The sequence below is a fragment of the Myripristis murdjan genome, chromosome 19 (genome assembly GCF_902150065.1).
Source record: "Myripristis murdjan chromosome 19, fMyrMur1.1, whole genome shotgun sequence".
NCBI classification, from domain to species: Eukaryota; Metazoa; Chordata; class Actinopteri; order Holocentriformes; family Holocentridae; genus Myripristis; species Myripristis murdjan.
In genome coordinates this window covers 5,502,385-5,526,379 of record NC_043998.1, presented here as the reverse complement: position 1 = coordinate 5,526,379, position 23,995 = coordinate 5,502,385, and the positions used below count along the sequence as shown (strand labels likewise).

Sequence of the window (23,995 nt, the reverse complement as noted above, 5' to 3'; positions counted from 1 at the left end):
GGGGCCTATCATATGGTGACAGTGGTTGACACAGACCCAGCTACCCAGCCTGGTGACAGAGATGAAGAGTGAGGCTGCAGTCGGCACTCATCAGAGCCCCGCTCCTCACCTCTCACCAGGTGTGCTAATGGCCTCAGACAACACCAGGGGCGACAGGCAGGCGCTCGCTCGGTGCAGAGCAGGGTCAGTTCAGTCTTTTTCTGAGGGTAAAATGTAATTAATTTACTCATCAATTCATTAGGATGTAGCATTTTTTTTGTTGTTGTTGTTGTTTCTTTTTTTATTGTTGAATTTTGAATAAATCCCATCGAAACTATGAACGAGCTGGAAATAAATCCCTTAACCCTGGAGGATAACAAGGGCATCTGTGGTCTCTATTAGAGTGAGCTCAATCAGAGAACAGCACTTAATGAATAACAAGCTGTTGTGACATGCCTCACAATAATAAAACACACTGGGAAATGATCAAAGCACACATCAGCATACAGTCAGCCAAGACGCAATATGTAAATTACAATTGTAAAAATGAATGAATAAATACCATGTTTTCTATTGTGCTTCATGTTCCCAACAGGGCAAAATTGGCGCCCTTCTTTTCTGAGCTAAGCTTAATTTATACAAGCTAATGAGTATTTGCTTTGTTATCATGACAAGTGGATATAATTGTGTCGTAAGAAAGAGTGGACTGATGTAATTCACAATGGAGGTGCTACGCTGGTAAAAGACAATCAGAACAGTGTTGCAAAGCACAGAATATCTGTCAGCACACAGATGGAAATCCTCTGGTGCAGCACTACGCAAAATTGTCTCAACATTGATGTTGATGTAAAAATAAAATATACTGTACAACAGTTACGCCACTTACCTAAAAAGTTAAAAGATTATGTCCAATGTTCTTCCAATAAAGTGAGAATCTCATGCTGAAACTCGAATGAATAAACTGTACAATCAACTCATGAAAAATATCTATGTTGCTTGTGTAACTTCCCAAAAAAGAAATGTATGTCTAACATTTGACTTTTATGTTGAGATCTGCCAGAACACAATGCAAAGATTTTTAATATACCTTAATCAAGGGTACATTGAGCAATTCATGTTTTATTTAAGTGCAATTAATAGCATTGTTAATTTGTTAATTGCATACAAACAATGAGGACAATATTTTATTTGATCATTTGTCTGTGGAGGATGTTTACTTTATGTGATGTGTTTGTGGTTTGTTTTGTGTCACACTGACAGTGAACTGCACTAACATGAGGACAAGCGATCACACAGCAGAGCAGCAGAGAATGCGTTCAGACACCTCAGGAATGACCCCTGCTGGATGTGTCAGCTATTACAATCAACTTGAAATTTCCAGGCATGACAATCCACATGACAAACCTGATTCCTGACGCTTTACCGTCTCCCATAAGTCCTTGTTTCCCTTGGATTCTCAAGAGGACGAAGCTGTGTATAGAAACTGTATTTCCAGAGGTTTTAGCGTGTAAAATACAAATGCAAAGAGAGGAGTCAGGAAGGGTGACTTACTGGGCAGGTCAAAGCAGCAAGCGTGTTCCTTTTTTGTGTTCTGTGTGCACTGTTCATCTCAACGGGGCGAGAAGGCTGTCCGTGAACCTTTCCTCAAGAGTTTGTGAGTCTCCTCTCGCTCAGAGGAGAGTAAAGGACTCGGCAGATGATTCAGGAATGCAGTAAAGTAATGCAAAACATTGTATCAGACGAGGAGACATGTACTTGACTTGTAATGCAATGATTATAGAAATAGGAAGACTTTTGGAGGGGGAAACAGTTATTTATTAAAGGTGGCATACTTGTGTATTGTACTGTTGTTGTTGTTTTATTTACAAGTTGAATTTTAATCATCACAATCTCAACTGTTTGGTTTTATTTGTTTTTTGTTCAGTTTGGTATACACCTGAAAGTTATGAGCAAAAAATGCTGCATATCCGTTTGAGAAAATCTGATGAAGTTTATCATTCAGTATCTCCAAAATTTAGGGGACTGAGTCTGTCAGTGTTTTATCATTTAGTTAATTAAATGTCTACGGTTTAAATACTCTTTCATGCCATTTATTTTGATTTGAATTTTGTGTTAACCAATTTGTAAGAGTAGGCGTCGTTTTTCAAATTGCAAATTACACATTTCAGAGGAAAACCATCAGTGACGGGATGCATCCATTTCCTTTTTTTTTTTTTTTTTTTTTTTTACTGTGCATATACCAGACATGTTTATGCTGCATGAGGCAGATATGATGCATTGCATTTCACAGAAAAACCAGAAAAAACAGCTTTGTGATGGTGACAGTTTAATGGACTGTAATATAACTGGAAGGAGGGGGTGCACCAGAGGCATGTTTGCGGATGAAGGATGAGAAAATAATTCTAAATACTTGCAGACTCTCCATAGCATTGATCAGACCATTTAGTGTTAACACTGCGTTAGAAATAACTTTCTAATGTAGCTGATAAACATTATCTCAGCATCATTAGATATCATAGTGCTCAGCTCTTAGTATTGTGAAGGCCACAGATACAACATGTGAGTACTTAAGCCCTGGTGTAGAGGTGTGTATCTGTGCAGCTCTAAAGCGTAGGACTGACTACATGTTTACAGACAAAAATTCAGCTCATTATAAAAAGCAAGCTGGAGGAAAGCCGAGATAGATAGACATGGAAAAAGTCAAAAGTTGATTGAATGTTTAAATATAGAGAATATAATATACCTCTTACTAAAATGACATTCGAAAGCAATTCTTACACAGTTTTAAAAATTTCATCTTTGGTCATTTCAAATCCTGGTCGGCCAAGCCTCGACCAGACAGAGTGTGCTGAACATATTCAATCTTTGGGGCAGCAAATGGTTAAAATGCTCAAAAACAAATAAACAAACAAACAAACAAAAACTATATACATGAATTTAAATACACTAAAGTGGTCTAAAAATATTTAAAATGCACAAGAAATCTGATTTTGATGAGCAAGGTCTCTCTGCAGTCCTTCACCTGGCATGTGATGCATGCTGGGTAACATGACTGTTCATTGTCTAATAGGTGTGAAGGGGGCTAAGTGTTCCCATGAACCAGTCACGGGCATTTAGAGGAAAACGATCCCACAGTGAGAGGGGACTGAGAGATATGAGCACCATCTCCGCTCTGCAGGATTCACTCCTAGAGCGGTTCATCTATGCTGTCCAAATATCCATTGTTGATATTTGAGAATCTCTCTTTCATTATATTTGCTTGTCACAGTCTTCTGCCGTGGTCTCGTCACCACAGAGCCATGTTTTCAATGTTAGCAAAACCTGGATTCTCCCTGAGCTTCCAGTAGGTTCCGTTTGTCAGCCACACATCCCTTCCACAGGAATCTTTGGCTTTCCTGAGAATGGAGAGCAAAGTTTACAAAGATTAGTACTGTTCCTGCTGATGTAATTGCACAGGAATATGGCAAGAAAACAGCAAATTATCGAATTGATGTGCAGGTGAGATATTTAAAAACCCAAACATTTAGATAAAGAAGTGAATTGGCTATAACGATAAGCTTAACAAGTTAATTGGCCATACTGAGAGCTTCACAAAATTAACCTCAACCAGTTCATTATATGAATGCAGCCCATATAATTAAAGGTTATTTAAGATGACAAATTGATCATGATAATTATTAATTATTATCTTAAGAAGCCTTATACTTCAACTGAAAAAATGTAAAACTGGTTGCATGGTAAATCACCGTATGCCGTTATTATTCCATCACAAGGCTCATTAAGAAGTGAACTCACTTGAAAAAGCGTGGAACGTGCTCCTCTCCCTTTTTGGCCAGCTCTTTCCTCCGCTCCCTCTGAATTTCTTCTACCTCATCTTTTTTTCTGTCTGAATCATCCACCCTTCCCTCTTCCAGCATTCTGCGAAAAGAGGGGAGAATGATTTAATGCTCGAAAAAAAAAGGTTAACACATGTACCCTTTCATAGGTAGTACCCCTCATGATAGTGAGAATGTGCTCATGCTTTGTAAGTTAGCTTTATTCTAATGTATGCATGCACTTTGCAGAAGACTCTTTAAAAATACATATGTTGGTGTCTCTGACCGGCTCCCAACAGAGTTCCACTTACCTTTGGTCGGGGCGCAGGCGGCTGTCTGTAGGAGGCAGGAAAGGCTTCAGGTCTGGGGTGAGCTCGTTCAGCTCCAGTGCAAAGGTGGAGAAGCCGTAGTACAGCAGGTAATCCTTTGGCTGGGGATCTGCAGGGTGACAGAGGCCACTTGTGACAAATGCGACTCTTCATGCTGATTCATGATGTACTTTCAGCTTCCTTTACATATTTCTTTTTCTATTTCAATTAGTATTTCCGCCTTTAAAAGAGATCATTCTCAATCTCTCCAAACAGTCCAACAGCACCAACAAATAACAAAAGAGTGCTAAAACCAACATCTGAGTTTTTATTTTGGCTTTTCATGTGCCGTCACACTCACTTGGCTTCCAGATGCACTTTGGAGTGGGCAGGGTGTCACAGAAGATGCCCTCATGCCACAGACCTCCAAACCGGTGAATGATACTGCCACTCTCGTCCAGCACCGTGCCCTGAACCTCGTTCTTGTTCGTATCTGAACCCCAATAACGAGACTGCAACAAAACAAACCGTGTCAGTCAGAGCTATAAGACACGCTGCACAACCAAAAAAGCCAAGCGACCAACAAGTCATCCTGGAGGAGCGAAGAGCAGCGCAGCCTGCAAAAAGATTAAGCTGTCATTAACTACTAGGCGGCTTACATATTCAGTTTCTAAAGTCCTCATGTACAGTAAGTGTCAAAATAACATGAAACTGTTTCACTCACCTTAACAAAGGTAATCTTGCAGGTGCATACGTTGCTATTGAGGTTGCGGATGATGACCTCTCCATAATGCTCCAGGTAACGCTGCTGACTCAGGACATTATGGATACAGGTCACTACTTTGTTCCATTCATAGTGGTCCCCATACCTGGACAAATACCAAGATGCATGAAGTTAAATACATTCTGGCCATGTCAACAAAATCTGTGATGCTCCAGAGCACAACAAGCATCATTTCAAAATATTGTCGAACATAGTCACAACACCGTCACGCATCACGTCAAGGACACAAAATGGAGCCACATTTTTAGAGAATTCAGAGCCAGACCTTCAGGACAGATGTGAATATGGACACATGATTTAGGTCTATCTCATCTCAGTATCCAAGACTGAAACGTCATTGTAAAAGCGTGAATTTCAATTAATAGTGTATCGGCCTCATTGCTCCCCACTATTGGAAAAAAGGCCGACTTCTTACGGTATGATTTTCAGTTGCTGTATATTTAATGGTCAATGTCATCCCTGATCCCTCAGATAAAAGTTGCATTAAATTTGCAAATACAGACTGCCATGTCTGACACCCTAGATCCCTCACCTTGGCAGGGTGACATTCACCATTCCTGTTGGCACGATCTCCAGTGACTTCCCCCAGAACTTATTTTTCCATCGCTGGTCTGTTCAGGGAGAGAAATAAGCAACCGCTGATGAGAATATACATGCATATCCAGTGGTAGATGCACTGGAAAATGCTTCTAATGCAAAGTCAGACCACAAAGAGACACCTATGCTAATGATTAATAAGTGAAGCACCAAAAAGTAAGAAGAGGAGAGCCTCACCCTGCCAAAAGGAGAAATTCTCTGAGTCTGCATGACAGGCAGAGATGGGAGGATGGTGACAGACCTGGTACGATAGAAGAAAACGGCAGGCTTCTTGTTAGTATCTCAGCTGTAAGATCTTCTCTGTCTCATGTGCTCAAAATTATATGACAAATAGTTCCAGTTTATAAAATGTCACCTAAGCACAGCCAGAAGGCCATGGTCATCAGGTAAAGTGTAATTTTCATTTTAAAATTAGCTCAAAGGAGGATGAATTTACTAATTAGGTCCCTGAAGCAGCCCAGCAAGCTGCCTCAAGCTACGCCATGTAAAATAATACTTGATGCAAACCCAATCCAGACCCGTTTTGCAGTCCAGACTGGGCACAGTGTAGCTCGCTGTGATGTACCTGCTCACTGATCAGGCGGAAGCCCCTGTCCTCTCGGATGCATTCATAGGTTTCTCCCAGCACCGGGTTAAAGGGCTTGTAGCGATTTCGGAACGTAGCAGTGGAATAACCAGAAATTGCAAAGGCAGCAATATAGACCTGCAAGAGATAAAATATAACAACATGCAAATTAATAAATAAATTACATTGTCACGGCTAGTTAAGTCAAATTTAAACTTCCCACTTTTAACTAACTGATGCAATCCCAAGACAAACAGGGAGCATCGAGTCTCTGCTAGATTTTTTATTTTCATTATTTTCATTCCACATTCACAAATTACAAATGAAGAAGAGCATTACACTTCCAATCATAATCAGGCTTGTCTGTGGGCAGTCTTACCATCCTCTGGTAGGGGTCTGGTGTGTTGCTGGCAGTGTCCAGCAGCTCACTGTACTCCAGCTCCTCACAAAGTCTCTGCAGCAGGTTGATGGGCTCGTTGAGAGCAGCAGGCATGGACACTCGAGACAGGTCTTTCCCTAAAGAAAAAAATCAAAAAGGGTTTCTTTGGTGTTAAGTTAAATTAACTGAGACTGTGATCGCTGAGATTGTCCTGTAGATACATTTTGGATTAAGTTTTTTGTTTTTTTGACTGAAATCAATCAAAGCAACAGCTCTTTGTCAATGTAACTACAGAAGATTGTGATTAAATATCTGTAAAAGTCATAGCCAACTTTTAGTCAAGGAAAAGTCCTTACCTATGTTATTGTAGAGGATAGCCATGAGGCCCACATGGCTGTTGTCCGGGCAGTGAGCAAGCAGTGTAGTTCGTCGCCCGGTGCTCTTGGGTGCGACACTGTTGGGAGCCTTGGAAATGCTGGCACGGTACTTGCGGGTGGTTGATGCTGTGGTGTTGAGGAAGCATGAAAATTTCTCTCAGGAACAAAAGTGCAATGAAACACAACGCTGGTCCACTGTAACTGTCTGACATCACATTGAGGATGATAGTGGTGCATTTGTACCCACCATGACCCTCCTCAGGCTCAGAGTTGCTGGTGCTGCCGTCGCTAAGTCCCGATTCGTCTGAAATCTCAGAGGAGCTGCCGCAAAGGATGTCATCACTGGCATCAAAATACTCTGCAGTCGAGTCTGTCACTGAGGGCGGACTGTGAGTCGAAGATCTTGCTGCTCCAGGCTGAAGAGGGACAGGCAGAGAGACAGACAAAGAAAACCACAAGCTTCAGAAACAGCGAGAGAAAAGAAGCCAGAGGATGGTACACGTTCACCAATGCCAGATAAGAGTATGAGCCTTACAACAGCCAGTGTGTTAGGCTGGTGGACGTTATCATTTCGACAGTCTTGTTGCAGCCTCTGCCGCTCCTGGGTCAGTGTCTCATGCACTGACTTCAGAGACGTAAGCACTGATGGGGAGGAGAGGACAAAAATGTCTTGTAAGGTATGTTTTGACAGTGTGTTAACATGTTTTCAGGTCTGACTTTGTCCCCTGTGCCTTACATTGCCTGGGTTTTGTTCATCTATCTGCCTGACTATCTACCTATCCACATAGGAACAACGTCTGCCTGTCTGTCTCACTGACCTCGCAGAGACATGGTGCAGATTTCCTGCTGGATTTTCTTGCCCTCGGGCGATGTGACAGTGGGCGGGGACAGCTGGGAGTAGACATAATCTGGGATGGACGGGACAGACGCACCAAAGTGGGACGAGCTGCTCAAGTGGCTGGAGGACAGCTGTGAGGAGGGCAGAAGAAAAAGGAAAACTGATGATGTTGTTTCTATTAATTTAAGCATATGTCACTGTTGTGTTCTGTTATCTAGCACATCTAAGCATAATGCAGGTGTGACTGATAAATCTATTAACCCTCCTATTATGTTTGGGGTCAATTTGACCCCAGCCAATGTTTAACGTCTTTAAATAAATGATTAACATCATTTTTTTTGCTTCATATTTAATGAGTGTTCCTAATGTATTGGGCACATTCACATGATGATATGTTTTCAATGTCCTGTACACACTTTGTAATACATTGGTTATAAATAACAAAAATCTGTACTTAGGAAAATATAAAGCCATTAAAACACCAAAAAATAATATTTATTTCCAGTTTTAGGTTAATCAGTGAGATTTTATGGTGATTTGAATATTTTTCCATTGTCGCCTAATAGGAATACTGGATGTATAAGTGGGGGTGGGGGGGAGTTATGTTTTATTTAAAGGGCTATTTAGGTCATCAACAAAGAAACATAAAGTACTTGACACATAAACTTTGATAACAATTTTAGTTATAATAATTTTGTGGAAGTTTAAACTGCAGGGGTCAAATTGACTCCAAACATAAAAGATGTTCAAAAATGTGAACATAACAGGAGGGTTAAATCTATCCATTCAGTCGTGGTATAATTCTGATTTTCGTTGTAAATCTAAATCTAACTGTCACCGTGTTCTGCTGTAAACATAGTGTACAATAGCATGTGAATATGTCTGGATGTTGAATTAACCTGTTAAACTGTTAATGAATGGGCCTTCTATGGTGGTATGGTTTCTGTAACATATGGTGGCTATGTATGGTTCCAGAAAGTCTTTCTTTGATGCAATCAAACAAAACGCATCTACCATATTTTAACCTGAACTACCTCGTTGCTCTTAATTTGCTCTTTCCCTGACCTCTCACCTCATTATTAATACAGTTACATGTCATTTTCAGCGTAGCCATCAACTAGGATATACGAGTGAAGAACCTGAAACAACTTATAAAGACTCAAGTTGTCTCATGTTCTGCCTCTTGGTGACTCACCGATTTCGTAATCCCACGAATAGGCTTTGGATTAGAGAAAGACCCCAAAAGTTATTGAGATGTCAAATATGTTAAATCAGTATGTTATACAATCTGCAAGCTGATCATTGTTATAATTGATTTATTATTTCAATCAAAGATCAGAATTTTTTTTTAAAATGACTCATAAATATGATGTAAGGTAAAATCAGTGTACAAATTAATGTACAACTAGATCCATGAGTCAAAACCAAAAGGCATTTTGCTTGTATTTGAAGTTTTCAAATCTAAATCTTATTAATTTTAGTAATCTCACTGTACTCTTAGTGAAAGAAGAGTAGATTACAGACCCGTCTTACCATTCCCAGGGCCTCGACTCTGGACAGCGTGCGAGAGTGGCCCCACATCTTCCCTGACTTGTGCTTCTTTGGCTTCTCAAGTGAGATATTCTACATGGAAATAGAACAAATACTGTGGGATGTTTCAAGAAATAATTGGATTTTCATAAGATCCTGCACAGAAAAGAGGAGGGCTGATTCTGCATTAAATTTCCAGAACCGACAGCAGCCCACCTGTATACTGATGATGCGCTGCAGCTCTCCATTAGTGAAGGTCTGGCCTGTCTCCAGGGCCTGCAGCCTCTGGATCAGCCGGTTCAGCTCAGACAGGTCCAAATTGCAGCGGTTCAACTCTGAAAAACAGAAAAAAAGTTTTACTTTTAATGGGATGATTTTTTTCTTTTTGCATGGACTGAAAAAACTCTTGGTCAGTGTCAATGTTGCAGCAGTGATGGAAATATCTCAACATGATGTCACATTATCTGCACTGCATGTAACATGCAACTGCTGTTTTTTAAACAGTGTTAAAGTGTTCATTGTGGATTTTTCCATGAAGGGATTTTGATTTTTTTTTTTCTCTCAAAATCATTTTTCAGTGGGTGCATGAATTTTGTGTCCTTTGCTAGAAAGAGCGTATGACAAATGACATTTTATACCTTGCGCACAGCTGTCAGTGTCATGGGTTTGCTGCAGCCAGGCAGACACCTTGCCATTCACACCAGAGTTGGCTGAGGGCAGCACCCGCGACGCTCCGCTGAAATCACCCCCATAGTCAGTTGTGGTGCTCTGGTAATGTGGATACAGGGACTGAGGAGAAAAGAGAAGAGGAGAGAAAACAAGAGAATCAGTACTTACTGTGATAAAAACTGAGAATGCAATGTGACTTGTGATGCTATTCAAATATATCAAGGCAAGAATATACAACAGAATTGATCATTTTTTAATTTATCGATTGATAATCACCAAATCTCCATTTCTCTGAGCCGGTCCAGCCACATTGCCATGAGTCAAAGCCTGAAGGAAGCCACTGTGAACATGAGCTGCCTCACTCCTCTTGTACATGCGATGGGCTTGTAGCTTCGTAACCCAAATGTAGAAGAGGTCATGGCTCTTTGCCTTGGTGAGAGAAAAAAATGGATAATATCTTATTTACTATTTGAGTACCTTGATTTAAGTCCATTGTTTTTAAGGAATCATTGGCATCAATGTATTCGGAAAAGAGCAGCAGCAAGCAGAAACTTCATTTTGAAATTTACCTTCATATGATAGAGAATATCTCCTGCATCCAAGTCGATCCGATTTGATTTCTTGTTTATCGACATCACTGCAAGGCTAACATCCAGGGAGCCCTGGACTCTCCCCCTGGACACCTTTGGAGACAGAAACGATGTTTAGGCAGTTTCATTTATAACAGCTCTAAAATTCCTGTTATCTAAAATTTCATGCTTACTTACATCTTGTTGATTTTTGGAATACCGCAAGATCCCAGCATCCAAGACAAAGTACCTCTGAAAAAAACAGATCAAGTCATCACCTTTTAAAAAAAAGATTGAGTTATCTCATTTAAAAAGTCGACATCTAACATCTTGACCCCACGGATCACAGGGTGGACAGTTTCTCACCTTGTGCCAGCCTTTGAGCGGCCACTTCCTCCTCTTGAGCAGGTATCCTTCACAGATGCCCGGGGCGGTCACATCCTGAGGGTTGTCACTTCCTGTTTGTGCGTCCATCTGAAAATCATCAATCACCTCCCAGTCTTTGATGTTCTGTGATCCAGGCAGACATCAGAGAGATAATGCACTTTTGTTGGCTAAATTAGGTTTATAGATTTTGATCCACTTGTGTTTTACTCATTTTTTTTTTAGTATCAATTGTCTTTGATTACCAAAAAAAAAAAAAAAAAAAAAAAAAAAAAAAACACTACAGCAAAGACCATAACATAAATAAAAATCTTCAGACATCAAATAGTTCAGCAGGAGTGCTGATCTACCTCCCCTTGGGTGAAACAGTCAAAGAGATAAAGGCAGAAATTGTGGATCTGCCTCAAAAAAGTCCAGTGATTTGATGAATAACAACTAAAGTTCAGAATGAAGACACCGAATCCTCAAAAATAAAGGATGAACTTGAAAAAGTAAAACTATGTACTTTTTTGTTCTTTTCTAAGTTAGTGACATTTTGACAGATAACATGTAAAGATATATAAATACATTGTGCCTGATTATAAATTTGAGGAGGTATAAGCAAGGGCTAGTGCCATCCCTTACAAACTGAACAAGTGATTTAGTGCATTTCCTTTTCAACTATGAATTTTAGGGCAAAAAAAATAAAATCACATATACCCCTGAGCCCATATGGCCCGACTCACCTGTCTTGAGTGACGAGAGGAGGCGGTGCTGCTGCTGCGGGAGTGGTTGGTCTTGTTCCACGTTGGCGACGTCTTCTCCAGCCCACTCATCAGCGACTGGCTGCGGTTCAGCGTAGACCCGTACGAGTCCATTTTGGAGCGCCGACCTCACACTCCCCCTCCTGACGTGATTGAACGGTTTTTCAGTGAGATCGGCTGCAAGCTGCTACAATCCCCTTGTCACATCTGGGTGATTCAGGTGCGAAAGAAGAAGGGTACAGTATCTAAATTATTTCAGTTGAAATGTGTCACCTACACTGTGTAATTCACCAGATGAGAACACAGGCCAGGGTGGTTCTCCCAGACAGGTTTCCAAAATTGGAAGTTTCTAAGACAGCCTCTGCAGAGACACTCTCTCCTTAAAAGCCTTTCCTTAATGGACCTCTTCACTGATATGTGTGCTTCTGCTCTTGCTTGTGCTACATCTTTATACAACTCCATGTAAATCAGGCCTTAATTTAATCAAACACTGAAGTGGTATTGTATTGTTATTTTGGAGGAAAAATATCAACTAGATGATGCCACGTGAGGAGGAGAGCTCTGCTGGGAGAAACTACAAACTGCAAAAGCAAAATGAAAGTGCTAAATAGACGACACAGAGGAGGAGACTAGGAAGGTAATCCAGTTACCTAACAGAGCCCAGCCTGTCCTGTCCCTCATCTAGATCACACTGGATCTTAACCTCACTTCCACTCAAGATTTTATTGAACCGTCTCACTGAACACAAACATCATTAACCTACAAATGATGTGTTTCTGCAAGGATAGAGCAGGAGATAATGAAACACTTGTACAAAATGCATTTCATAAATGAAATATATATGCCAAAAGTTGTTGTTTTTCTCTTTACATGAGATACTTGTGCATTCGTGTTAATATCATTGTCACATCAAAGTAAACACTAAAATTACTTTCAAAAACATTTTTATGTTGTTGAGCACAATTGTCAAGCTGTTTCTGTCTGATCTCTCTATGAGTTGGATTCTGCTGTTGCAATTTATGAAGTTGTAATGAAGAGCTGTAGATTTGGATTTTTTTTTTTTTTTTTGGAGGAGGTAGGTATCGCTCCTTTTTTTACTAAAAATATTGATACATTTGGAAAATAGCATTATATAATGTATCCGAACAAAGAAATGTGTGTGTGTTCCAGATCAAGGCGGTGACATCACATCAGTGCACAATGTCAAATTAATATCAGGGCACATTCCTAAATCAAAATTAGTTAATCCCACAGGATGTGTTGCAGTATTTCTACACATGACTTGCAGCCATGTCACACCAGGACCGGCACTGCCTGCAAGGACGGGATTTAGAACCTCAGTCTAATTGGCTTTTCCAGTGACGTTTTTAGCAACTTGTCACTTGGACATGTGGTAACAAGATCACAAGGCAGAGAACACAGGCAGTGACAACACAATAATCATGGCAGGACTAAAGTTAGACATATGTAAACACAGCAGTATAAAAATGGATGATTCTCTCCACGGGAAAACAGATTGGAACAAATCTCCCCCGAGACTGCTCCACCGGATCACTGTGTTTATCCTTATTTCTTTAAATGGACATGAGAGACTAATTCGACCCACTGTGTTAAGTTCTAATCTTGCATTTGTCTGTTTTCTCTCAGATTCAAAGCCTATGTGTGTCCTTCTTTTTTGGAGAAATCAACCTGTGATCAAAGTACTGAAGTTTCATGACTTTACTTCCAAGCATTCTGACCCGATTGCCCGTGGTGATAGTCAACCTTTAATTCTGAACCTCCTAATTTGCAGTCTGTGTAAAATAACTTTGAAATCACTGACTGTTTAGGTGGGATACCTCAGAATCATGAATCCTCTGGAAATAAAATAAAATGAAATAAATTAAAAAATAAATAAATAAACATTCTCTCATCTTTTAAATGAAAAAACAACGTTCCTGTGAAGGCATTTAGCTGAAACACGTTGATTACATAATAACCAGTTTTTATTGCCAAAGAAAAAAGTTTTTTCTTTCAGCTTTAGGGACCAACTTATTGTTTTTAGCACATCAACTTTAGTTATTTCTCCATTCAACTGGGAAAGTACACATATTCAATGTCTATCACCCTATTTAAAAATCAAAGATACAAAAATCCAGTTGAAAAGCACTTGTTGCAAAATGCAAAAATGGTGTGGAGAATATAAGGCATCTGAGAGGAGGCAGAACAATTGGGACAGGTGTTGTGTTAAAACTGACCGTGTAATATCATTCTAATGCAGAGCACATCCCAGCCTGGCTTGATATTACATAATAGCAAAGACGGATGTGAGTGACTGGCCTTACTGATGAAAGCATGTGGCGGAAACAGGATAAAAGGATTTGCAGGTTTACAAGCTTGCTTACTCAAGGGAGAAAGGTAAAGATTCCCTGCAGTGGTTGCGGAAAAAATACAAGTCATGCTTTGATTTTGGTTTTGTATGGTAGTTTGTATGGTGGTATTGTATGCCACGTTTAAGGTCATAATTAGTGAGATAGTGATGAGGACACTGCAGGTACAGCTTGCAAATGAATAAAGACTTAAGTCTGATTTCCAAATGACGCATTGGAAAAATAACTAAAACCATGTCAGCGTTTTCAGATGATGGACATTTACAAATTTCCTTCTTAAAAGGCTGTAATTTAAAATGTTGTGTGTATTCATACTTAAACAGAGATGAAGTTGTGCATTTTCAGGTCATAAAGAGCAATTACACCAAATATTCTCCACAAAAGTGAAGTGGTCATAGAAAAACCTCACAGACAAATGGCTCTTGATCAGACTTGTATGCTCCAACATGCGTGATCCAGATCACAGGACATGTTATGCATAGTAAGGTGACTTCAAGCTAATGCTGCAGCCATGGCTTTTAAAAATGGGCTAATGAGCCAAGTCATTTCTCCAGCACACAACATACTGTATCAAGTCAGAGGAGGAGAATAAACTGCACAGATTGTAGGAGTTATATAATCTCTTTGAAGCATAAACAACTGGAAATACCAAGGTGCTCAACCCTGCCATCAGTGGCTACTTTATCCATGAATGAGAGGCAATGTCATGTCCACATGCAACATTTATCAACCAATAGTTTAAGCCGAGGAATGGACACTCAGGTGTGTTATATACAGAAGTACAGGTGTGTGACAATGTAGAAACTATACTAAGTGCAGCTTCTCCAAACCATGCACAACATCTCACCATGTCCTATCAAACAGCTTGGAGTGTCTGCTCCACCATGTACAGGCTCAGTCTTGCTGTTTGACAGTCAACAAGCTGACAAAGCACAACTAAGGCAAAATTACACTTGTATTCTTTGGCAGATGTGTCAGAATCGGCAGGCCCACATCACACACTCAGTTACAGTGACTGTCACACAACAGTAAAGGTACTTTGTTTAATATGCGCTATTCAGGGCTGTGCAGCGTCTTATCCAAAGCCCACTAAGAATAGCGCGCCGTCGCAGCGCACTGATATGAACTTGTGAGAAATGTATCCACACAGCACTGTGGTCACGGCCAAATGTTGATTAAATGTGTTTCTTTATAAACTTAGGGACACCAGCCTGTTCAATTTGTTTCCGATTTTGTTTTGGTGTTTTTCCTTTATAATCATACTTTAACCAAACCAATCCAGTCCGATCTAAGTTCCCCTTTTCCTTATTTAATGAGAGGCTGTTTCAAACCCAGGTAAAACTGAAAAGCCTTAAGCTCTTACCTGAAATTCACGTCTGACTCTCATCATCAATCGGCGTTATCGCTGCTGATACGTCCAACAAACTGTGTGAAATCACCATTTCGATGAAGGAAACGCTTCTTTCACTGGGAAACGGGCAAGAAAAATATTTTATCCAACAAATAAGCTCCTATTCTGTCCACATAATCTCGCCCGTCTTGCCCTCTCTCCCAGTGGGTGACATGAGCACCCTCCAAATCCAAGGAGAGCTGTGCGCCGCAGGCAGTGCTGTGCGCAATGTGTCCTGGGCATTATCCGCATTAGGTGGAATTACACCGAGTGTCTGTGGCAGGGCTGTAGTGCGGGCTAAACCCCCTCAGCTCACACTACCCACCTTTTGATCTGCACAACACACTTTACCCACCTTTAAAGGCTGACAGAGCGGAGCTGTCAGCCTCACGTCAGTGCTTTTAAGTGTATTTAAGGGGAAAACATAAAGATAAGCTAATGCGTTTCTGAAAACAGTGTTTATTTGTTGATGCTGGGGCTTGTTTGCCTAATGACAGTCCCAAATTGGTGCTCATGGGTTCCCCTCCGTTTTATTTGCCATTAAACCACTGGTGTGGCGTACACATGACTGCGTGTTGGTGTTTTTCATCATGTTTGAGGAATAATATTAAAAGGATTTAAAATTACCTTGCAATTATGGAGAGAATTTATTCGGTAAATATTAGGCTTCACTTTATGTGGCACAAATACACAAATAGTGCGTTTTAGATAACTTTGACTTTCCCTCTGCTGCAGGATAGTGGCAAACTGAAGTGAGTGGCCGAGTAATGTCTCTGATTTAGAACGGCAGACGCTAATAGACTAACTGACCCAGATTAACATACTGTAATCTGCAGATTAACGTTTATCAGGGACCACTTGTGTTTATTTTGACTGGACTAGCTTTTGTGATGTCATTACTAGTATTACACCATTTCAGCTACAACTTACAATCAAAGGAAAAATTAGGCATTTACTTGGAGAAGCTCTCAGGCTGACTTGTCCAAAGCATGGCTGAAAATTGTTTTTGACTAAATCTTTGTACGGCTGCACTCGGCAACATAAAACTGACAGAGCTGGAACATAAGATGAGAAAACAGCCACAACACTGCTTGAATAACTGTGAATAAACCAACAGGAACAGTTGACATTATTTATTTGTCTATGCCAGTATCCTTAAATAAAACAAAATTTGAGGCATAATCAAAATATGAATAAACAGGACCCGAATAGGCCTTGAGTACAATGTTCTTGCTGTATTGTCCATGCAAGATTTCCAAGAAGAGTCTGAAGTGCACTGACACCAGTTGGCTCTGCAGACTTCCTCTTCATTCAGAGAAGCCATGATGCTCAAACAGGTGAACACACACTGAAAATTTCAGATAAATTTAGTACCAATTACGCTGTTCCACACAAATTTAAAAGATGAGAATAATTGCCTTCCTTATCACAAGCCCTCTCAAGTCTTGAATTTGGCTGGCACACCCAACTTTCGTACTAAATTATAAGGAATTTTCAAGTGTGTGTCCAAACATACACTCCCTCTTTCTTCCAAGCAGCCTCAGTTCTGTTGGGCAACAGTCTCATAACTTCCTCCACTGAGGCTGAAACTCTACGTGGCCTCCTCCGCCTTGGGAGCCTCGTCTGCGCTGCTGTCTGGGCTCTGCTGTTTGACGTACTGCTGGAGCAGGGCTGACAGGTGGGCTGGATGCCGCTGGAGCATGGAGGCCGTGTGGGAGGTCAGCATGGTCAGACCACTGACGAGCTCACCCTGGACGACGGTCACTGATGGTAGCTTGGAGTAGCTCGCCACCCCCTGTGCACTCAGCAGTGTGTTCTCCACACAGGCTCCTGTTGGGACCGGAGGACAGATTAGTGGTGCGGCGGTCGCCAAGGGGCTGTGCATATTGTGTCTAATGCCTTGTTCACACTTAATCTGTTAAATCTCTTGTTCAAGATGTGAGAATGTGTTACAGCTGCATCATTGATGCTTTGTACTGACATACAGGTATTGTACATGCTGGGATGATCTTGCACTGATAATGAATCTGTGAATTAAATCAAGTTTTACGACTGTTACTTCAGTTTATTACAGTTTAATCCATTTTGCTCACTCTCCGATGTTTCCTTCATGAATATGGTTCATCCATGAATGAAAACTTCAGTGGGCATTCATGAAAACACAATTATCAGTTTTCTTCCAAGTAGTGTTAAAATCAGTCTTACCAGTTCATTAATTTATGCAGCTGGCTTGTCACTGAGATAAACAGCTAATACCGAATAAGATTTTAATCAAGAATTAGAAGGTATTTGGGGAGCAAAATCCTCCAATATTGCTGAATAATTCTCCTGCATGATATTACAGCTGAAGATATCATTCAGATCACTTAAATTTTAAGTTAAATTGATTTCTTGATGACGCAGACCTGACACTGAAAGGGCTAAAAACATATAATCTCATCCCAGATTATCTCCAAAACCTAATCAGTTGCTCTTGGCCCAAGGCCATTCTCTCTACCAAATTCATGGAAATCCATTCAGAAGTTTTTAAAATATCTTGCTGACAGACAGAAAGGCCATCAACAAAGATTTAGCAAACTATGATGGGTGATTGCATATTGGCATAAGCAACAGTGTCGCCAACAACCATGCCTTAATAATTACATTTGACCTTTGCAAATTTTATGTAAACTCCTGGACACGGTTTGCATCAGTGAAATTCATTATGGATTAGGAGTGGCTTGAGCAGAACTATTCCCTGAGTATGGTCTACATAACTGTAAAAGTTAAGGAAAGTGCAATATTCTCTCAACAACCAAAACCTGAATTGCATTTGTAGGAAATAATATGGAGAAATCAAAACTTTAAGTATAACTATTGCGAAAGTGCCCAAAAACATTTCTGCCAACTCATTTAATCTGTTCCATGACAGAGGATATGAACATGAAACAGGACGCAGATCATGATGGTACCTCGTACTCTTTATAAAATGGCATGAAATGTGAATTCTGCATGTCACACATGACGTACATACCCAGCAGCACCATCTGAGGGCTGTGTTTCAGAGTCGCCAGCATCTCCTTTGCCTTTGGCTCTTTACTAACAAGCAACACTGTTGGACCGATGAACAGAGGCGCCATGTTGGAGTAAATGCTGTCCGCCAGGAACGACCGAATCACCTGAAGGAGAGCATGATCAAACATAAGACGAAAGTGGAGTTTAGCGACCTTTTATAACCTAAATTCATGGCATGTATCACAGTTAGTAGTTCCCTGAAAATATAGCTGACTGGTGTTTGTACATTTTATGTACCAGTATATCACTGAGCCACCAAATACTCATCAGTGGTAACCTAGGCTGGTTATTTGACTTGATTTTATTTGCTGGCACTCTTCAGAGCTGGTGTGGAGGCCTGTCAGCTGTACCTGGTTGGGGAAGAACTTGACAGCAATGCCGTGTTTGTACAGCCTGTACTTGAGAAGCATCATGTCTTCAGAATTGCTGGCGTTGTTCTGGGCCACAGCAATCATCTTACAGTCTTGGAAAACACGTTGCACTTCCCTCTTTAAGAGCAATGCCAGACCACTTTCCTGATGGAACAGAGAAAGGAAAAAATAAGGCATTAGTGAACAGAAAAAAAGAGTTGTTCTTTCCTTTTAATCAAATGTCACATCTAAACACTGTACAGGTTCAATGAGTGCAAATTAGAAAATGAGGATGTGATGACAAGACCACCAAGGTATCTTTTTTTGTCATGGATATGGATAAATTTTCAAAGCTGAAACTAACACTGTATGATCCTAAATAGACTGTAATTTTCATAGAAACAGCATCAGATTATTCATACAGAATAAATATTAAAGTATGAAGACATAAAGACAATCAAAGAAGTGGTGAACATACACCACTGCTAAACCTAGAATATGAGGTTGCCTTCCTCTTCTACAATATGGATTATGAATTGCTAAATAATCTCATGAAATTTAAATATTGGGACTTTGAGGTCATGTAAGACTTTTTGAAATCATGGATCAGGATATCAGGAACAGATCGGGGATGAACTGCACCTTTTTTTCTCCTTTTGAGTCATTCCCTCCATGCCACTCACCTCCTGAACTTTCTTGGTTTGGGGCGGATAGGCGCCTCGGGGGGCAACCCGTTTAGGAGGAATGTATTCTGTGACAGCCATCAGCTTCTGTCTGAGGATGTGCATGGGCTTCCTGTGTCGGGTCACAGCCTTGGACCCATGCCGCACACTCTGAGTGAGGGGCAGCCATCCTGAAAAACCAGAAAACACTCATTTTTAACCCCACAGGCTGCATTTCAGTAATTCCTATATCATCCTCTTCTTGCATTTAACAGGACACTCAACACACTGCACTGCACTTTTCATAGCTTAGTAGTAACCAGTGTGCTGTGGGCACACCCATCACCAATGCAAAGTTACAAAATTAAAGCCACTTCAGAGAGAACCGGCGTTAAATAATAAAAGTAACACAACTAAGCTCTCCACAAATGCCTGGGCAGCCTTCAACAAGACAGACTATTTATACAGCAAAACTAAACCTAACTCTGTTTCAACACTGAAAGCACCTTTTCAACCTAAAAATGTTCCTGCAATGTTTTTGTCGCTGCTAAATGTGTTTTAATGTCAGATGAGCCGCTTCGTTGTGAATAGCTGCAGCACTACAGACCCTCAAGCTGGACGAAACCTGTATAATAAACCAATTCTCTGTTTTTAATGTAACTAGAATGGACGAAAAAGCTCCACATAAGACCCACCTGCCGCAATAAAGCCTATTTCATCTAAAGTTAATTCTACATTACCTTGTTTAGGCAGCAGCTTGGCACACAAGGTCGCCGCCATGTTTGACAGGAAAACGTGACGCAGGAAGTCCTCATCTAAAGCAGCGCAGAGAGAAACCGATGTGTGGTTAAAATCATCGATGTCATCGCTTTCTGAGTTTGAGCTGAAACAACGACCGCTGTGACTCGAATCCACACCGTTCGTCACATTTAAAGATAAGGTGTGTCTATGTGCGGATAAAACATCTAAATGTGTGTTATAGTTTAAGCACTGGTCAAATTACAAAACTCAGCGCGCGTTTGCATAATATTTTACGTAAACTAGGAAGCGCGGTTACGTCACCGGCAGCTTGCGCGTTTGTTGGTCCAGCATGAGGCGCATACTCAGTTGTAATTTCTGGAGGAAAACCCGTGTTTTATGGACTAATCACTGTAATGCTTCTCCTGTAGTGTGTCGCCAGGTCAGTTTCCGGCAGCCCTTTTGCACAAAATCAAAGAGTGACTCTGCAGCCATGGATCTGAGCGACATGAGGAAAAAATACAAAGGAGACGAGGAGGTGAGCATACAGCTGACTTGCAGGACCTGCACAGACACAAAATAACCCATGGCAATCATTTTAATCCACTGTTCAATGTCTGTGTGACCTCTACGCTGTGTCACGTTTGAGACATTTTCAGATATGTTTATAAATACAGGATCAGTGGTTGTGTTTGTCTTGCATAATGTGATATGGCTGGAGAAGGCAGGCGTCAGTATGCATGCCCTATACGTCGTAAGGGTCAGTAGCCTATCCATGCATGCATGCATGCATACTGTAGAATGTACTGAGAATGTATTGACCTGAGTCCTGATCAATATCCTGTTCCCTCTGATGATTTAAAGTGATCAGTAGAGGAGAAATGCTAAAACCAACTTTAGATCATTTATTCAAACTTAATTTCACACTCAACGATCTGACACTGCTTGCCTTCTGGGCTGGCCATAATAACTCATAATGAGTGACTCATTCAAGGCCTGCACGCATGAGCTGATGTGATGGTGACGTCTGCAGGGCACTCATCTTATTATTTTGCTCATTCAGTGCTTTGAGGAGAGTCAGCTCGTTTCCCTGGACCCCATCAAGCAGTTTGGTGACTGGTTCGATCAAGCCACAAAGTGCCCTGAAATTGGAGAGGCGAATGCCATGTGCATTGCCACTGCCAATAAGTGAGTAACACCACAGCCCCATGAACGTGATTATTTTCTAGGCTTTTTCCCAGTTTAATGCCACGCTTTCTGTTGTCTGTCCAGGGAGGGACGTCCGTCTGCTCGCATGGTCCTCCTGAAAGGTTACAGCAATGAAGGCTTCCGCTTCTTCACCAACTACGAGAGTCGAAAGGGTGGTGAGCTGGTTAGTGACTAGTTTCTTAGTTCCACCATTCTCATCTGTCAAGATCAGTGTAAGGTTTTATTACATTATAATGGTTTCTCCGTTCACAGGAGAGCAACCCGTACGCATGCCTCGTCTTCTACTGGGAGCCCCTTAACAGACAGGTACAGCATCTTTACTTTCATCTTTATTTACTGAAGCTTCATGGGTTGATGTACATGACTGGCTTTACCCAAAGGTTTTTCAACTCGAAAATGTTTCTCATAGAAAATATGACTTTCTGTTTACTCACATTTTTATTCTTGGAAAATTTTGCATGCACAAATCAGAGTATATGAAAGTGAAACCTAGCTTCAGTATATTTCATAATGAGTTTCTCTCTTTTACAAAATAACTTAAAGTCATGACAAAACAAAAATGCAACCTTTGAGCATAATAGAGCCATATTATTTACAAAAAGCCCTAAGCCTTTAAATATTTCATGTTAATGTTATTTCAGCCTCTTGTCTGTTTTAATTCATCTTTCTCTGTCTTCTTTTTGTATGCACCTGATCCTGTTTGTGTAATGTGAAGATATTGAAGATGTTATGCATTTATTTCCTGATGTTAAAATAGGTCAGTGATCATTTCTGCTTAAATTTGGGTGCAGATTCGTATCGAAGGCACAGTGGAGCGGATCCCGTACCAGAGCTCGTGCGACTACTTCCACTCCCGACCGAAGAGCAGCCAGATTGGGGCTGTTGTGAGCAGACAGAGCACGCCAGTTCCCGACAGAGACGTAAGAACCAAAATTACACCGTCTTTATGTGACCTTCACATGACCTGTACAGAATCTGCACCTTAGTGTTTTTGATCCCCCAGAAAGTGTCCAGAAATTGTCTTGCATTGTGTGTTTTTATGTGTGTATGCTGATTTTGCAAGCAGCCCGACTTTCATAATGTCTTTTCTTTTAGTATCTAAGGCAGAAAAATGCAGAACTGGAGGAGAAGTACAAGGATACAGAGGTGCCTATGCCTAACTATTGGTAAGCAGTGCTGTTTGTTCTGTAAAATTGCCAATATTTTTCATTTGATCTACCTTTTTTGGGTGACATATCTAGGCACAATGCACTAAGTTTTCTGCGTTGTGCCTTCTAACAGGGGCGGCTATATGGTCAAGCCTTACTTGATTGAGTTCTGGCAGGGTCAGACCAACAGACTTCACGACCGCATCGTCTTCACAAAGCCTGAGAAGGGAGAGGCGAAGCTGGACGACTTCCAGCACCCTGCAGAGGGCGGCTGGGTGTACCAGCGCCTGTCCCCGTGAAAAGAGCCTCCACGTTCAGGGCACCACAGACTGTCTCATCGTCGATAAGCAGATCATCATCTTTACCTCACTTGAAATAATCACTCATCTAGATATTGATGGGAAATTAGTTGGTGTTGATTAGCCAGGTGCTGCGTAGGATTTGTCTTAACAAGATAAATGTCATTGTGGTCTCAATGAACCAAACAATCTTAAAATCTTAGTGTCTGCGGGAGTCATGGGCTTTGGCACCATGGGTGTCAAAAAGCATGATAGAGGCTAACTGTACTGTACAACATGACATTGCTGTATCTACCTGTTTGTTTTAGGACTAGAAAGATCCTGTATGTCATACAGGAAATGCACTGGCAGACTCGGGGGAGAGCAAAGTCTGCTTGCTGTCAAATAATGATTGACAGTAAACCTGGTCATGTTATTAACATCTGGAAAGTGGCAACTTGACAAAATGTCCTGATAAGCACAGTCTTCTCTACTGTCCACTTTTCAACGCTGTGTATTGTTCCAGTGAAGCGTTCATTTCTCTCTGTGCTACATGATATGATCCAGCCGCACTGCACTACTTCCTCTTTAATGTTGATGTTATTCATACAGTCCTACCTCCACCACTGAAGTCATCATGAACTCATTGTACGGATTTTAAGTTCATTTCAGTGGCATCGACTGCCTTTTAATAATGAGATTAAAAGAGCTGATAATGTTAATAGTGCCAAAATTATTTTGTATGTGATTCTTTTCCTCTGTTTACTGATGGAAGAAAAAATAATTTTTGACTTAAAGTTGCTTTTATTAACTGTGATAATAAAGTTTGATTTGCAGTGGAAGACTAAGAGTCTTTTTGGACACTAGATGTCACTAGTTCAACATTTGAGAATATGTAAATAGTTAAAGGTTGACAAAATGTACCTGAGAATTAATGTCAGACTCAGAAAGGGAAATTTATCTACACACTACCAACTGATAGGGGATTTTTCTTGAATATATAGATGGCAGCTTGAGCCAACATGTTAATTCACAACCTGTAATTCTATATGAAAGTTAATGTGAAAAACAAAGCCATGGAGTATCAAATGTCAGTTTCCACTCAGCATAAAATGTCAGTAATCGGTCACCTTAAGCTAAGATGAAGTAACAAACAGGGCTTGGTTCCCTGAAGCAATTATATCACTTAGACTGACATGTTAAGATAATTTGAGGAAACCCATGTCTGAATAATAAAACTCAGAGTGTTTCTGCCTTCAA

General features: G+C 40.7%; 3 protein-coding genes across 7 annotated transcripts; 1 reads left to right on the top strand and 2 right to left on the bottom strand.

The window, feature by feature from the left end:
- Window positions 1-1,771: 1,771 nt before the first annotated feature.
- On the bottom strand, window positions 1,772-15,517 carry osbpl7 (oxysterol binding protein-like 7). 4 transcript variants are annotated; one of them, XM_030077368.1, is made up of 23 exons: window positions 15,270-15,517; window positions 11,520-11,744; window positions 10,777-10,920; window positions 10,609-10,662; window positions 10,411-10,524; window positions 10,118-10,270; window positions 9,811-9,961; window positions 9,389-9,507; window positions 9,167-9,265; window positions 8,838-8,861; window positions 7,623-7,773; window positions 7,340-7,446; window positions 7,052-7,220; window positions 6,784-6,930; window positions 6,428-6,564; window positions 6,049-6,186; window positions 5,661-5,724; window positions 5,419-5,497; window positions 4,827-4,971; window positions 4,464-4,614; window positions 4,106-4,232; window positions 3,775-3,897; window positions 1,772-3,374 (listed from the first exon to the last, which is right to left on the bottom strand). In XM_030077368.1, the coding sequence occupies exons 2-23, from the start codon at window positions 11,649-11,651 to the stop codon at window positions 3,266-3,268; spliced, it is 2,637 nt and encodes an 878-aa protein (XP_029933228.1). In that variant the 5' UTR covers window positions 11,652-11,744; window positions 15,270-15,517; the 3' UTR covers window positions 1,772-3,265. The 4 variants fall into 4 exon arrangements, with proteins under 4 accessions (XP_029933228.1, XP_029933229.1, XP_029933230.1 ...); XM_030077369.1 differs by having other exon boundaries at window positions 9,176-9,265; XM_030077370.1 differs by lacking the exon at window positions 8,838-8,861.
- An 897-nt stretch (window positions 15,518-16,414) lies between these two features.
- On the bottom strand, window positions 16,415-20,234 carry mrpl10 (mitochondrial ribosomal protein L10). The gene is made up of 5 exons (XM_030078257.1): window positions 20,103-20,234; window positions 19,384-19,553; window positions 18,701-18,865; window positions 18,310-18,454; window positions 16,415-17,126 (listed from the first exon to the last, which is right to left on the bottom strand). Exons 1-5 carry the CDS (start codon window positions 20,140-20,142, stop codon window positions 16,888-16,890), a joined length of 759 nt encoding a protein of 252 aa, XP_029934117.1. The 5' UTR covers window positions 20,143-20,234; the 3' UTR covers window positions 16,415-16,887.
- Window positions 20,214-23,571, top strand: pnpo (pyridoxamine 5'-phosphate oxidase). Of its 2 annotated transcripts, XM_030078255.1 has the most exons (8): window positions 20,214-20,302; window positions 20,532-20,638; window positions 21,164-21,288; window positions 21,373-21,472; window positions 21,562-21,615; window positions 22,101-22,229; window positions 22,405-22,475; window positions 22,591-23,571. In XM_030078255.1, the coding sequence occupies exons 2-8, from the start codon at window positions 20,594-20,596 to the stop codon at window positions 22,754-22,756; spliced, it is 690 nt and encodes a 229-aa protein (XP_029934115.1). In that variant the 5' UTR covers window positions 20,214-20,302; window positions 20,532-20,593; the 3' UTR covers window positions 22,757-23,571. The 2 variants fall into 2 exon arrangements, with proteins under 2 accessions (XP_029934115.1, XP_029934114.1); XM_030078254.1 differs by lacking the exon at window positions 20,214-20,302 and having other exon boundaries at window positions 20,429-20,638.
- The last annotated feature ends 424 nt before the right edge of the window (window positions 23,572-23,995 follow it).

Coding starts and splice junctions, on each gene's coding strand:
- osbpl7 (XM_030077368.1), bottom strand. CDS start 11,651: ATGGACTCGTACGGGTCTACGCTGAACCGCAGCCAGTCGCTGATGAGT. Junction 6,931..7,051: donor TGAGCCTGAGGAGGGTCATG/GTGGGTACAAAT, acceptor TCAACACCACAG/CATCAACCACCCGCAAGTAC. Junction 3,898..4,105: donor CGCCTGCGCCCCGACCAAAG/GTAAGTGGAACT, acceptor CTCTTTTCGCAG/AATGCTGGAAGAGGGAAGGG.
- pnpo (XM_030078254.1), top strand. CDS start 20,453: ATGAGGCGCATACTCAGTTGTAATTTCTGGAGGAAAACCCGTGTTTTA. Junction 20,639..21,163: donor AATACAAAGGAGACGAGGAG/GTGAGCATACAG, acceptor TTGCTCATTCAG/TGCTTTGAGGAGAGTCAGCT. Junction 22,476..22,590: donor GTGCCTATGCCTAACTATTG/GTAAGCAGTGCT, acceptor GCCTTCTAACAG/GGGCGGCTATATGGTCAAGC.
- mrpl10 (XM_030078257.1), bottom strand. CDS start 20,142: ATGGCGGCGACCTTGTGTGCCAAGCTGCTGCCTAAACAAG. Junction 18,455..18,700: donor TCAAGTTCTTCCCCAACCAG/GTACAGCTGACA, acceptor GCTCTCCTTCAG/GTGATTCGGTCGTTCCTGGC. Junction 17,127..18,309: donor CCCTCAGATGGTGCTGCTGG/GTATGTACGTCA, acceptor CGGTCCCAACAG/GAGCCTGTGTGGAGAACACA.